This window comes from Oreochromis aureus, linkage group 12 (genome assembly GCF_013358895.1).
Source record: "Oreochromis aureus strain Israel breed Guangdong linkage group 12, ZZ_aureus, whole genome shotgun sequence".
NCBI classification, from domain to species: domain Eukaryota; kingdom Metazoa; phylum Chordata; class Actinopteri; order Cichliformes; family Cichlidae; genus Oreochromis; species Oreochromis aureus.
The window spans coordinates 29262505-29276979 of NC_052953.1; the positions used below are offsets into that span (position 1 = coordinate 29262505).

General features: G+C 40.5%; 1 protein-coding gene across 1 annotated transcript; it reads right to left on the reverse strand.

The window, feature by feature from the left end:
• Positions 1 to 606: 606 nt before the first annotated feature.
• Positions 607 to 13422, reverse strand: atad1a (ATPase family AAA domain containing 1a). Its single transcript, XM_031743662.2, has 10 exons — positions 13342 to 13422; positions 12727 to 12927; positions 12358 to 12456; positions 12165 to 12285; positions 10054 to 10254; positions 9565 to 9671; positions 9362 to 9451; positions 6757 to 6807; positions 6341 to 6513; positions 607 to 3906 (listed from the first exon to the last, which is right to left on the reverse strand). The coding sequence occupies exons 2-10, from the start codon at positions 12898 to 12900 to the stop codon at positions 3777 to 3779; spliced, it is 1146 nt and encodes a 381-aa protein (XP_031599522.1). The 5' UTR covers positions 12901 to 12927; positions 13342 to 13422; the 3' UTR covers positions 607 to 3776.
• Between the last annotated feature and the right edge of the window lie 1053 nt (positions 13423 to 14475).

Below are 14475 nucleotides of genomic sequence, written 5' to 3' on the forward strand. Positions count from 1 at the left end.
GAAACTTTGAAAACCTTTTATTCACTCACTGGATGTGATTTTGCATCGTACTCATATGTGGATAATTCCAGTTTCGTGACCTTTCAGATGTCTGGACATCCATTAAAACTCAGATGTAATTTTAAAACTGTTTGGCTGTCAGAAAGTCCTGAAAAGTAGACTTATTAGAGATGCAAGGCTTTTGTTAGATGGTGGCAATAAAGCTAGAGTAAACAGCAACAGAGTGAAAAGAGCAAGAGCTTGATTATGGCCAACAATGGGTTATTATTGCATGCCTAAAGGGTACAGACTGACTGGAACAGCCACAGAATTACAAACAGTTTATGATAATTCAGACTTCCAGTGAAGTACCTGACAAAATGTTATGCTTTTCTGCTCTTTGGACCATAAGGAAAAAAAAAAAAAAGAGTATAAACAGTCTTCACTTGATAGATCTACGTCACACTTAAATAAATTGTATAAACGCTTGCACAAAGTGACTAAGTCAGGGTTTCCGGTAGGTTGACTGCTTTTTCGCCACGGTCACCACTTTCAGGTCGGGATGTTTGTCTGTATGTGTGTAGATACAGGGGAAAGAGACGCACAACAAGATGAAGTAGACTCACATTGAGGTGAAGAGCAGCATTTATTTTATATTGCTTATGTTAAAAGTGAAACACAATGTAACTGCTGGTTGACAAGAGATATTATTTATGTTCAAGGTAACTAAAGATATTTTTCACATTGGGCATACACACATACGACATGGGCACCGTTTCTGCAACATGACTGACGAAGGGTCTGCTGTGATATTGCACTAACGGAAAGAATTTGGATCGGCGCCACCTTTCTCCCCGAAAGGCAGCTAAGATGTTCAAGCAGCACTGACACAATAACTGGTTCACATGGCAACATTTTGACCTTTAACTGTCACCTGAGGCGCTCCAAGCAAAAGCAACACATATCCAAATATCACTAGATAAACCAATGAGGGAGAAACAAACGAGTTTCTCCGTTTCATTGTACTACCATCATGTTATAAAACTGTTCTAAATAAAAACAAGTCGGTAACAACTGCTTCAGTAACAGCACGGTGAAGATACTGTGCCACCATGTGGCTTAGTGGCAAATACACCCTGGCCTACTCAGACTGCGTGGGAAGAAGGTCTGTACGAGACCCACAGATAGATCAATAAACACATGCTGTGAGTATACGGCAAAAAAATGAAGAGTTTCATACAAAGGGGAGTCAGAATAGCTTGACACAACTTCCTACTGACAGCTGATGGGAAGCATTTGGATGCGAAAACCATGCTCTCCATAAAGTATCTGACAACAGAAAACCTGGATGTGTTGTTTGGTGGATGAAAACTGCTGTCAGTGTTTGATTAAATAATGTGCAGAACAGGACATGAAAATGATCACCATAATAGGATCTCACTAATGATAGTCCGACAAGTCTCACATTACCAGCATGAATGGCTAAATTAACCACGAGAAATCATCGTGGAAAAGATAAAAAGACATTAAAGCAGCATTAAAAACAGCACTGAAGGGGAATACATCACATTTAGCTTTATTCAATCTTGGCCTCAACTCCAACCCAACATTTTGCTTCCAGTTTTACAAACCGCAGATCTACTGAAAAGGACGGAGTGCTGATCCAACAATTAAATACATTCCTACTTTTATTTACAAGATGATGATTATTGTCATTATTCTTCTTTTATTGCTGCTCCTGGATCACATCACTCATGACTACAGCTGTATTTTCTATTACAGCGACCCTCGTTCCACATGAAAAGTAAGTGCTTTGCAATTTGCATTCAGACATGTCAGTCCCTTGTAAATAACAACACACAGACAAAGATTGCTTTTAGAGAAGAGTGAAGGTTGTGTTTGGGGTTCAGGAGCTCCGGCTGCAGGCAATTTCTCAAAAGCTCGAAAAAAGTTGTGGTTTTTAAAACAACGTGATAACTGTGCCACTTGCCCTCAGCTACTCTTTGGACTGCCAGATCCAAAAGAAGCAAAAGTCTGTTTACTGAGGTAATATTGCCACCTGTAGGACTGCTCTAAGAGTGCCACGAGAGATCTTTGTTGTCTTAGACTCGCGTTTTATTTAGTCGTCTCACCTCAGTGAGCAGGCTAAGGTTACCTAATTCACAAGAAAAGAGGTCAGGTAAGGGGAGTAAAGAAAGGAGTGAAAAACAGAAGTTAAGAGTGTGATGCTGGCGAGAAATAGTGAAGCCATGAGCATGCTTTTAAAGAGGACCTATTATTTGTTCCCCTAATTTTTGTCATGTATATATAATGCCACAGTACTGGATGAAAACATCAAACATGGCCAAAATTTCAAGTAATGAGGTCAGTGTGTGTAGAAGTAATCCCCACGACCAAATGCTCAGGCATTTTCTTCATAAGAATAAAAAGGTCTCTTTTAGGCTTGAGTTTAAAAATTGTGCAATAACTGTTGTAAATGAATGAAAAAATATCCCTAGCTACTCCTACTTTTTGGAAATGAAAACATTAAAATGGCTTTAAAATAGTTTTGCAACACTGTTGCTCAACACTCTCAGTTAAACCTGAAATTCTACAATTCTAATCACATCACCACTGTGGTGGTGCGCAGCGGCCAAATTACAAAATTATATCCCTACTTCCATCACCAAATGCCTGTGAACCTTACAGTTACACCATGATTTGTTGCCATTTACAGAAGAGCTGATTTTACATCTAAAAACATGCAGTAGACATTTACATCTTAAAGAATTTCAAATGAAATATTCTTCAAAATGCTCCTTGGGAGCAACAACTGTACATGAGTAATACATAACTACAGGATCAAATGAGGTATATGCATTCTCGTCTTACTTTCCAAGGTAAGGATGCAACCAACCACCTAAAAAAAAAAGAAAACCCAAAACAACAACCACAACAAAAAAAGTTAATTCGCCGTTGGAAAATAAAATATGAAATATGAGTACATCAACCAAAACAAATTTACAGTTACTTCCATTATAATCTGACAGGGATCAATAAAGACGACACAGGTTGCAAAATGGAAGTGGAATTGATTTCCAATAGTAAAACTTAAATCTTCTGTTTTAAAGAGTAATGCAGTAGAGCATGCACGACTGTCTGATTCTGCCTCTTTTTCTGGACACTGAAGCTAAAATTCCTAGTGTTTGCTAGACACTTTGCTATCATATAAGAACTTCTGCAGAGCATGCGCTGTGTGTGACTCAACAGCATCAAAGTGAAGCTGAAATGTTCCTTCCAGAGTGTTGGGATAATATGATTTACAGTGATTTAGATGGTTGTTTTTTTTACTCCCCCAAAAATCAAAGATTGGTGTAAAAGCTGATTTGGAACTCGAAGGATTACCTTCATCTGAAAACACACAATGAAGTTCTCAAACATCATCATCATATGGAAGTCAGTGGTAGGGTTATGTATGAATCCTTTACAGCAGGTAAGATCATTTGGTGATTTTAAAATGGTCTTTGCTTTGTATTCTTCTGAAACAAGCTGTCACAGTGCCCTTGCGTGCTTTTCAAAGGAGACTGACCTCATAACTCTAAATATGTTGTAATTGTACACATGACGTGTGTCCTTTAAGATAAGCATGCTCAGAATAACTCCCTGTCTGGGAAACTAAGTTTAAGAAAAGCATGTCTGTCTGCTGCCTTTTTCAACTACACCTCTAACACTCTCAGAGTCTCTGCTTGGCAAGTTGGAACGCACTGTGGACAGAGCTTGGAAGAATTCGCTTTTCCTCAGTGGTCCACAGATGGTGTTTAATCCAGAGCAACCTCTGATATGATGGGTAGCATGAAGGTTGTGGCTTTCTTTGATTCCTTCATCTTGTCCAGGCCGAAGAGGAGGTCCAGCTGGGTGACTGGTCGCAAACGCTCCTCATCCACAGGTCTGGAGCCAAGGACACAAGAGATCAGAGGTCAGGCACAGAGGCCTAATAGCAGGTTTATACTTCTATACTGCACACAGCGTACAACATGTACTAGAGTCGGAGGAGAAATTTTATGGATTTCTACATAAATATGACCTAAAGCATCAGATTTCCACACTAAATCCTAAAAGTAGAAAATTGATCTCTCACATTGGCACCATCAGGGGAAAACCCAGCAACAATGGTGTGCATGGCAGGGCTGCAAAGAGAACACTGCTGCCCGTCAGCAGTTTGCTAAAGATCACACAGACATGCCAGAAGGCTTTTGGAACAATGTTTTGTTGACAGATGAGACCAAAATAGCATCTTTTTGGGCTCAAATAAAAACCCATCTCTTCTGTCAGACGAGAGGAAAACACTGCATTCCAACACAATAACCTAATTCCATCTGTGAAGCATAATCATCCTGTCATGCTTTGTGTCTGTTTTGCAGCATCTGGGCCATGATGGAGCAACACATTTTGAATTTCAATGTCAGATTGTAATGGAAAATGTCAGGACATCTGTCCGAGGTCTGAAGAAAAAGTGGGCCGCGCGGTACGTCACCAACTCTTAGCACGAATGTAATTCAACCACAGACTGGTGAAAGAAGTATAAAGTTTATGTTTTGGGATGGCCCGAATCCAACTGCATTCAACTTAGAAGACGTGGAAGGCGTCTGAGCAGCTGTTAGAAAACCACAACTCTGAGATGAAGCTATTTTGGGCGTTTGAATTGGTTCAATTTCCTCCAAGTGGAAGTGCAGGACTGACCGACAGTTACCAGAAATGGTTTGCTGCAGTTATTTTCAAGAAGAGCATCATACCAAATACTGAAAGCACGCATACTTTCACCCCTCACAGATATGTAACAGTGGATCATTTTCATTAATACATTCAAAAATAATTTGAAATGTGTCGTCTTTTTGTAATTTTGTGACTTTTGTTCAAATCTCATGTTTTAGGTCATGGAAAATTCCAAAGGTTTCACAAATGAAATGTAGACACTTACATATGCTCTCTTTGCTATAAAATAAAATAAATAATTTGTTGGGTTTTTTTACAATACATACAGCTCAGTTTGAGCTGAAGTGGGCCAGACCAGTGAAACTCCCCTTTCTGTCAGTGTAAAGAAGTTTAACTGCACCTTTATTCCCAGAGATATCTTTATGAAGGGAAAAAAGGAAAAACCCAAACCCCAGTTTAACAGTATAGCTCTGTTTTTCTACATAATACAGAAATATTGCTGTTGAAGGTTAATGAAAGAGCACAACTCTTTGGGCTTAAATTGTATGAAATACGTGTAAAATCACAGTAAAATTTCTGATAGCTCATTCCTTTAATTATGAAGCAGAAAGTTTTTGTTAATTTACAGAAAATCTCCTTTCATTATTATTATTATTATTATTATTCATTTATTTTTACTGTGGATCCAGTGTAAACCCCCCACTCCCATCTAAATTCAACTAAAATTCAATTTAAAGTCTACAATTTATGCTCTCCTTTACATTTCCCAAAGCCATCCAGTGGGCTGGATTAGAGTTTGCTGGGCCAATTCTGCACCCCCAGGCCTGATGTTTCACTCTCTTGTTTCATAAAATCTGTCACTGATTGTGAAAAATTAAATCTTACAGGATGCAAACTGACCGAATGATATAAGATGTAAACTTCTGGTGCAAACACACTGCATGCTCTACGTGCTAAGAATGAATGTGCACACTGAAACTGGAAGACCCCTACCATCCTGCGTGAAATATGTGATTTCACTATCGTAATGATTACTAAGAACTACAGTGATGCAGTTGAGAGCCTTCACCATTTGCTCTAACCTTCAGATTCTTCTCCTTGGTTTTATAATTGGAAAGAGCCTATCCATGAATGCTTTTGCTCAGAGTTCTCAGCACTTAAAAGTTAAAAATACTCTTTCAGCAACAATGGCTTGCACCAACAGCGGGTTCAGTAGTCGCTTAGCAACAGCTGAACAAAAGCTTACCCAGATCAGATATTTTCACAAATCTTTTCTATAAGTCTTTTATATATGCTCACATAATGAAAATCAGTCATCCATTTCTGACAGTGCCTAGTTTAATAACAGTACTGTGCGATGCTGACAGTTGTGTATGTAAGAAATCGGGATGTAATCATTTTAATTAAGATCGACCTTCCTTTTATGTTGTATTATAATCACTACTATTGAGTGGTCTTGAAGTGTGAATATTTGTGAAGAAAACTGGATGTAATGGTATATTTGTGGGAACATGAAGTTGAATGTGAGGCTGTGTACCAGTACAAACATCACTTAATGTAATATGTGCTTTAAAAAGAACCCCCAGCCTGTTCTAGTCGCAAACTGTCACTGAAGCTTAGTGAACACAAGTGCTATGAAATCTTGTGGGTGTCTGAATATGAGTCATACCTTTCCTCCTCCTGGCAGTCCTGCAGCTGCTGAGCGATCTGCCTCATCTGCTCCTTGCGGACATAGTCCCGTACTCGGTACATGGCAGCGTCGCGGCAGAGCTCCCGGAGGTCACTCCCAGAGTAGCCTTCTGTCTTCTCAGCAATCTCCTTCAGATTGATTGCGTTGCTCAGCTGAGCAGAAAAGACGTCAAGCAATGTGAGATGATCATACAGAATTGAGCTGTCACTAATCTTTGAACTGTGCTTGTTGCTGCCAATCAAATGCCAGCTAATCATGGGTGATCTGATTCATTTTAATGTGGAGTGACAGTGGAAATACAGGTGTGAAATGAGTCTATGATAATGGAACAAGATAACAGCAGAGCTGAACAATTTTTTTCCGCTGTTGATAAAGATAAAAAGAAACCATCTTACGTTTTCTCCTGCCAAGATGAGTCTCAGGATTTCTTCTCTCTGCCTTGTGTTCTGCAAAGGAGAGGACAGTCGTTCATATTAGGAAAGTAAATTGCTGTCAAGCCTATCATCATACATCATACATCTCCTGTATAAATGGAGGAATGTTTGCATGTGCTTCCTCTGGTGTTCTCCAACTTTGACAAGTGTTCATCTGATCCACTTCAAACCTGGCAGAGGTACAGCTGGAAAGCCGAGTTAGTGTAGTGTTGAGTTTGAGGTCTCTAAAATGAGGGGTGAACTCATTTTCAGGGATTTTTTTTTTTTGGTTATCAGAAGCCAGTGAATCCCTAGTGGATATTCCATGCGCTGTTTTTTTAGGTAACTCTTCCATTTAATGGGCATATTTTCATATGTCAGTGTGTATATATATATGTATATGTGTGTATATATATATATATATATGTCGTGGCTGTAGGTATCGTCTGTAATGCTACACAACTCAATGGGGATGTGGCGTACAACACTAGAGGCCAACTCCAAGCCCATAGCACAAGTCACCATCAAGTGCGGGATCTACCAAGGAGATGCTCTGTCCCCACTGCTGTTCTGCATAGGCCTGAACCCCCTCAGTGAGATCATTAACAAGACTGGCTACGGATACCGACTACGGAATGGAGCAGTTGTCAGCCACCTCCTGTAAATGGATGACATCAAGCTGTATGCAAAGAGTGAACGAGACATCGATTCACTGATCCACACTACCAGGATATACAGCAATGACATCGGGATGTCATTCGGACTGGAGAAGTGTAGTCGGATGATAACAAAGAGAGGGAAGGTAGTCAGAACTGAGGGGATTGAACTACCAGAAGGCAATGTTGCAGACATAGAGGACAGTTACAAGTACCTGGGGATCCCGCAGGCGAATGGGAACCATGAAGAGGCCACTAGGAAAGCTGCAACCACCAAGTACCTGCAGAGGGTCAGGCAAGTCCTGAGGAGTCAGCTGAACGGGAAGAACAAGATCCGGGCTATCAACACCTACGCCCTGCCTGTGATCAGGTACCCAGCTGGTATAATAAGTTGGCCAAAGGAGGAGATAGAAGCCACTGACATAAAGACAAGAAAGCTCCTTACCATGCATGGAGGGTTTCACCCCAAGTCCAGCACCCTGAGGCTGTACGCTAAGCGGAAGGAAGGGGGCCGGGGACTGGTGAGTGTCAGCACCACAGTCCAGGATGAGACAAGAAACATCCACGAATACATCACGAAGATGGCCCCAACTGACCGAGTGCTCAGTGAATACCTCAGGCAGCAGAAACCCAAGAAAGAGGAGGAAGGCGAGGAACCATCATGGAAGGACAGGCCCCTGCACGGTATGTACCACCGGCAGATAGAGGAGGTGGCTGATATCCAGAAATCCTACCAGTGGCTGGACAAAGCTGGACTGAAAGACAGCACAGAGGCACTAATCATGGCAGCACAAGAACAAGCTTTGAGTACAAGATCCATAGAGGCTGGGGTCTATCACACCAGGCAAGACCCCAGGTGCAGGCTGTGTAAAGATGCCCCAGAGACAATCCAGCACATAACAGCAGGGTGCAAGATGCTAGCAGGCAGGGCATACATGGAACGCCATAACCAAGTGGCCGGCATAGTGTACAGGAACATCTGTGCCGAGTATAACCTGGAAGTCCCAAGGTCAAAATGGGAGACGCTCCCAAGGGTGATGGAGAATGACCGAGCTAAGATCCTGTGGGACTTCCAGATACAGACGGACAAAATGGTGGTGGCTAACCAACCGGACATAGTGGTGGTAGACAAACAGGAGAAGACGGCCGTAGTGATCGATGTAGCGGTTCCCGAATGACAGCAACATCAGAAAGAAGGAACACGAGAAGCTGGAGAAATACCAAGGGCTCAGAGAAGAGCTCGAGAGGATGTGGAGGGTGAAGGTAACGGTGGTCCCCGTGGTAATCGGAGCACTAGGTGCGGTGACTCCCAAGCTAGGCGAGTGGCTGCAGCAGATCCCGGGAACAACATCGGAGATCTCTGTCCAGAAGAGCGCAGTCCTGGGAACAGCTAAGATACTGCGCAGGACCCTCAAGCTCCCAGGCCTCTAGTAGAGGACACAAGATTGAAGGATAGACTGCCCGCAGGGGCGTGCGGGGTGTTTTTATATATATATATATATGTATATGTATGTACACACACACACACGTGTGTATATATTATATAAAATCCACCGTGGCGGTGTACACAGACAAAAAATACTGGTGGTTGCCAGCGCTACCCCTCAGGCTCCTAGTAGATTCTCCTATGGTGTTCACATGATTATCAGAAAGCTTGGCCTCTGACCTTGATCTTGAGGTCACTGAAATTCAAACTTTTCTGAGATTTGTAGTAGATGGACCTAAAGTTTGAATTTCAAAATCCTACACTGCCTTATTCAGAAATGATTGCACTCACAAACTTGGGTGTCCACCCTGCCTACTTGCCTGTTGGGGTGACAATAATACCCTATCAGCCTTTTACGGTTGAGGGGTAACTGTCAGTGACCAGAAATATATGGACATAACTGTAGACAGAATAAAGCCTCCTTGTGTATTTGCACACATCTTACTGGCAAGCCGATATGAAAAGTTGTGGGCATCCTGCGGAGAATGGCTGGATCCAAGTCCTGCGGTCTGTTCGTGGCTCCCATCACCATAACCTAAATTTTGAGAATCACAGTTTTAATACATTATTTCACAGGAACTACCTGCTGCATTGCAATTTTTTCTGGCAATTGCATTACAGTATAAGAAAGCATTCTGGTTGTGTTACCTGGGTGGTTGATGAGGTGTCCAGGCCATCCCATAGGCTCATGAACTGGGCTTTCATCATGGCTGTGGCCTCGTGGTCCATGCTGGAGCGATTCCTTAGAAATGATTCTAACATGCAGCACATAGAAAACATTTACACAAGACTAATCTAGCTAATTTGGCCAGCTCTGCAGCAGTGACTATGACACAGTATGTGGGGCCAATGAGTGCATAGGACTTGCTAACGTATTTATATTGAACTCATATAATTTAAAGACAAGATTAACAAAAAGGTAAGATACATTTTAGATTCTGTTTAAATTACAGCTATTGTGGGTACTGCAATGTCAATAACAAGGTCAAATCCACTTAGAAACCATGGAAAGAATGTAATGCATATTAAAGAATATCTGTCATATCTGAATGAATGAAAATGAAGCTAGCTCACATCCACTAGTGCAATAAACTAACATTCTACACTTTTGACATGCGTCCTGCGAATGAAGCTTACCAATCTCATCGATGAAAATAATACAAGGCTGAATTTTGACAGCTAACGAGAAGACTGCCGCAGTCAGCTTTTGTGACTCGCCGTACCACATGTCAGTCAGCGTGGAGGCCTGAAGGTTGATAAACCTGCATCCCGACGCTCTGGCAGTTGCCTTGGCAATCATAGTCTTACCGCAGCCCGGAGGACCGAATAATAAAACACCTGTGAGGACGAAAGTAAAAAATTTAAATACAGTGATTCTCATCACATCTTGTAATGTCTGAACAAAAACAAAACAGATTTTTACTCTCACTTCTGCAGTTTATAGACTTTGTAATTTTAACTTGACTCATTTTAACCTTCACTGGCAACTGCACTGACATTTGCAACACGTGAAATCTGGCTCGATCTCTTCTCAGAAGCATTTTTTTCCTTTTGGTTTGTTTTAAATGATGTGATACAAACAAAGCCTGAAGTCTAGAGACTGAACTTGATTCCCAAAGCAGCTAATTTTGGAGGTTGACTCATCCTGAAGCTATGTGTAAAGCTTTGTGCCAAACGGTAAAGACTATCCACAGAAAGCAAAACATTCCTCTTAGTGATCCTTCACTGTCACGCTGCCAAGTGGATAAATCCTGCTTTTTTTGGCAGATTAAAATCGCAGTGCTATTCATTGGGTAGATATTTTGACAGTCATTAGGCAGAAGATGGCAAAAATATAAACTTAGAAAATTACAACCACAGTTTTAGAAGGTGATTTCATGTTAGCTAGTTTTTGATGCAAATCCACATTAATGTTCATGATGGGGAATAAAAGGACATCTAAAATCTAACAGTAACTTTGTTCTCATTCTTACAGCTACAGATTCTCATTTTTCATGATGAACTTAAGGGTAATTTGAAAGTTTTTAAACGTGAGTTCATGATCCTGAACATGCACAAATCTTCACTGGGCAACTGACTAATCTTAACTTAACACACAGTTCACTAGAAACAAAGTAAAATACACAAAGAACAAGGTTATAGAAAGCTATACTGCATTTACAGTAAAATTTCTGAATAACTAGAAAAACCAAATCACACAATGACTCAGTCACACCAGAGTAGAAATGGGATGGCAACCTCCTTGCAACTAAGAAAGCTTGGTGTTTGCTTAATGACTACATTGAATTTTTTAGCATTTGGGGACCAATTGCAAGTACTTACAGTGACTGCTTTTGATTGCAAGAGTTTGCACAGGTCGCTTGGTGGCCGATTTCCAAATAATCGCAGTCTGACTGCAATCACTCTCCGAAAGATTGGCAGAAATGTGCAAATAACTGTGTTCTCATTTAGGTTATAAAACTAGATAGACTGCCAATACTTTGAAACCAGTCTGCGCCAGTCTTCACTGATGAACTCAACTTGTCTGAGATTTGTCTCTCTGCATTAGGGGGTTTTGACTCAACTGCTTGCCAAATTGTCATTTTCTTCAACTCACACAGCAAGACTGAAAACTCAGAGTAATAATCCATTACACTTTGGAAAATATCAATCCTCCACAGAGAATTAAATTTGGTTTTACCTGAAAACAAAAATATAGCTCTGTGGTCTCTTTTATTAGTCACTGTCAGTCCTCTCGCTACAACAAAACTGAATGTCAGGAGGTGGAGCTCAACTCTGTTAGTTAGCATTAACCAATGAATTACATAATGAACTAGCTTTCCACTCCCAAAAACTGATTTTAAAAAATTGATCTAACACCCTAAAACAAATTTTGAATGTAACTGTTTTAACCTTGTTAAATTTCATCTCTGTATGTAAAATTTGAACCTTCTATGTTCCTTAAAGGGAACATAAAGATTAAACATCTCTGCAGCTGGACCACAGACACTACTACAGTAGCACTGTATGACACGGTTAAAAATAATCCTTATTTATCTTATACAGGATCTTAGTGTAGCCCCTCAGTTCATCCTTTGTCAGCACTTATAGCAGTATTTAGAGAAGTCTGAAGGAATGCTTGCACGTACACTGTCCTTATCGTCAACATGACAGGAAATAATAAAAAGCATAAGAGTTCCTGTTTGAAGAGTCAGCGTAAAATCTGATCAGAACAGTTCCAGATTAGATTAGATTTCATGCTGCGGTACCTTTAGGAGGCTGAAATAGTTTGGAATTCGCCATAAGGTGTCTCTTCTGAAAGGGCAGGATGACTGTATCTTGAAGCTCATTGATAACTTCATCCAGACCTGCAATATCTCTCCAGGATACCTGCAGGAAGGTGAAGTTATTCATAAATCTCTGAGCAACATAAAAAAAAAGACTGACAATTACAACCGTTACCTTCATAGTTTGGGGATCAACTAGATGAGATGCAATGTTCATCTCATATTCTGTAAGTCTGACCCCCTCAACACCAACCCTCTTCATCTGCTGCTCTGCCTGAAGGGTCAAGAAACACTTCTTAGCTGAAGACGCAAAATGATAATAGACATTGTGCACAGTACTGAGCCAATCTTTCTTTTTATCTCAAAGCATCTTTACATCATGCTTTCAGTGTACAAGAACAGATAGTGCTTGCTGGATTATAAGCCAGGAAAAACGCCTGACCTTGGCAGCATTTCTGTAACACTGTTCAATAACGGTATCAACCTTGAGCTTACTGTATTTTACAGATTACGTGTTTATAATGTGTGCTGGTGCATGACATACCCTCTTCTTGGCTTGGTTTTTCTGTTTGGAGGTAGGATCCATTGCATCTAAGACCCATTTGATGCTGTAGTACGTGGCGGCACCAAAGACGGTCAACCTGAATAACATGCCAACTACTTCATTCCTAGACAACGGCCGCATCAGGGCCTCCCTGGGCAGATCTTTCAGCAGCATCTCTGATGGCTGATGTCAATCCATTGGCTGGATAACGAGGTGGAAATATACAAACGAAGTTATTACAACCACATAAGGTCAATTACAGCTCGCACCTTTTATAAGGCTAAACATGCTCTCACTTGTATTAGGTTTATGATGCCTAACCTAGGACTGCGGGTCATGTTTATGCAAACGTAATGTCGCTATTTTAGTAAATGAATGAATGAATTCGTGATTTACATTTTATGTTGGGATAAATGAACTCAATTCGCAGGTTAGCTTCTCTGGGGAAGCTAAAGCTAACAGGCTAGAGCTTCAACTTGAAAGCAGCAAGCTGTGTTTGTAACATCGTGAAATTTTGACCTCACGCGAAATAATACGTTTCACCCTTGCTACGTGTGCTGCTACGCTTAAACGTAACCTCTACTGTAATATAAAAGACAAAATAGTGACACTTACAAAACGGGAACGTAACGAAAATGCATTCACGGTGCAACAACCTTTGTCGTCCGGGTAGGAACAAACACTTTAGTTCCAGAAAGCACGATGAGGAGTTCACAGAGTTAGCCACTGGATGGCAGAACGTCAACACAGTTATTTCACGCATCAGCACCATGGACAGCATCTACAGTGCTGCAGAAATAGTAGTCCTTATTACTCCCCACGGGAAAGGTAAGACCTTGAAATAACATTTATAGTTTTGGTGGCAAGTCAGTTGTGGACATGTTGATTGAACTGAGTAAAAGCATACCTTTATAAAAGGAATAGCTTTACATATATTTTGTACAAAGATGTCAGCAGCATAATGGAAGACTGTAGCTAACATAATTTATAATAACCAATCACATAATCTCTAGTTTTTTTTCCACGATTTTAAAATGCTTTTCTTTGTTTTTTTATACTTTAAAGTCAAAGACTACAGTATTTTTTGCTTTTGGGTGAAATGCTTTTCTGTGGGTGTCTGGGATCTGTCAGAAAACACTGTGATTGGACACCCAAACATGTCCTGGGGTATGCTTCATGCAAATGTACCCTAGTAAAAGATAGAACAAATCTCAAGCCGTAATCTGTGTTTGGTTTCCACTCATCTCCAGCACGGTCTGATAATGGATAATTCAGTCTTCTAAACAGCAGTCTCAAAGATAAGGCTGTAACAAATGGCCTTCTCCTACAAGCAATTTATCACACATGCGCCTAAGGGATTGTTAATTGTCACAGATTCCAAGCTAAATTTGATGATGCTTTTGGAGCTTTTGTACAAACGAATCCCCGTTTTACATCACCGTATTACTACTAAGAAAAATATAAAGTATAAAAGTGTAAAAAACTGTTTTAATTATGTAAGAACTGCTTAATTTACAACATTTTACATCAAATGATTAAATGAACACCCAGATTTCTGCAATTTTACCCCAAGTCACACAGCTCCTGCTTTAACCTGAGATCTAAATAAACAACAGTCGGGCACAGCTTACCACTCCATTTGGGCATGATTAGTTACATTTTGTATAATGCTCCAAAAAATGAGAATTTGTCTTTTTAAATTTTATTTTTTTAAAATTCCCCATTTGAGTTAAGTAAAATCTTACAAAG

What these genes read in the sequence shown, in the direction of transcription:
- atad1a (XM_031743662.2), bottom strand. Translation starts at nt 12,900, where the DNA reads ATGCTGCTGAAAGATCTGCCCAGGGAGGCCCTGATGCGGCCGTTGTCT. An exon ending in ACACCTCATCAACCACCCAG is followed by an intron (nt 9,452 to 9,564) that starts GTAACACAACCA and finishes CTCAAAATTTAG; the next exon opens with GTTATGGTGATGGGAGCCAC. An exon ending in TCATCTTGGCAGGAGAAAAC is followed by an intron (nt 6,514 to 6,756) that starts GTAAGATGGTTT and finishes TTTTCTGCTCAG; the next exon opens with CTGAGCAACGCAATCAATCT.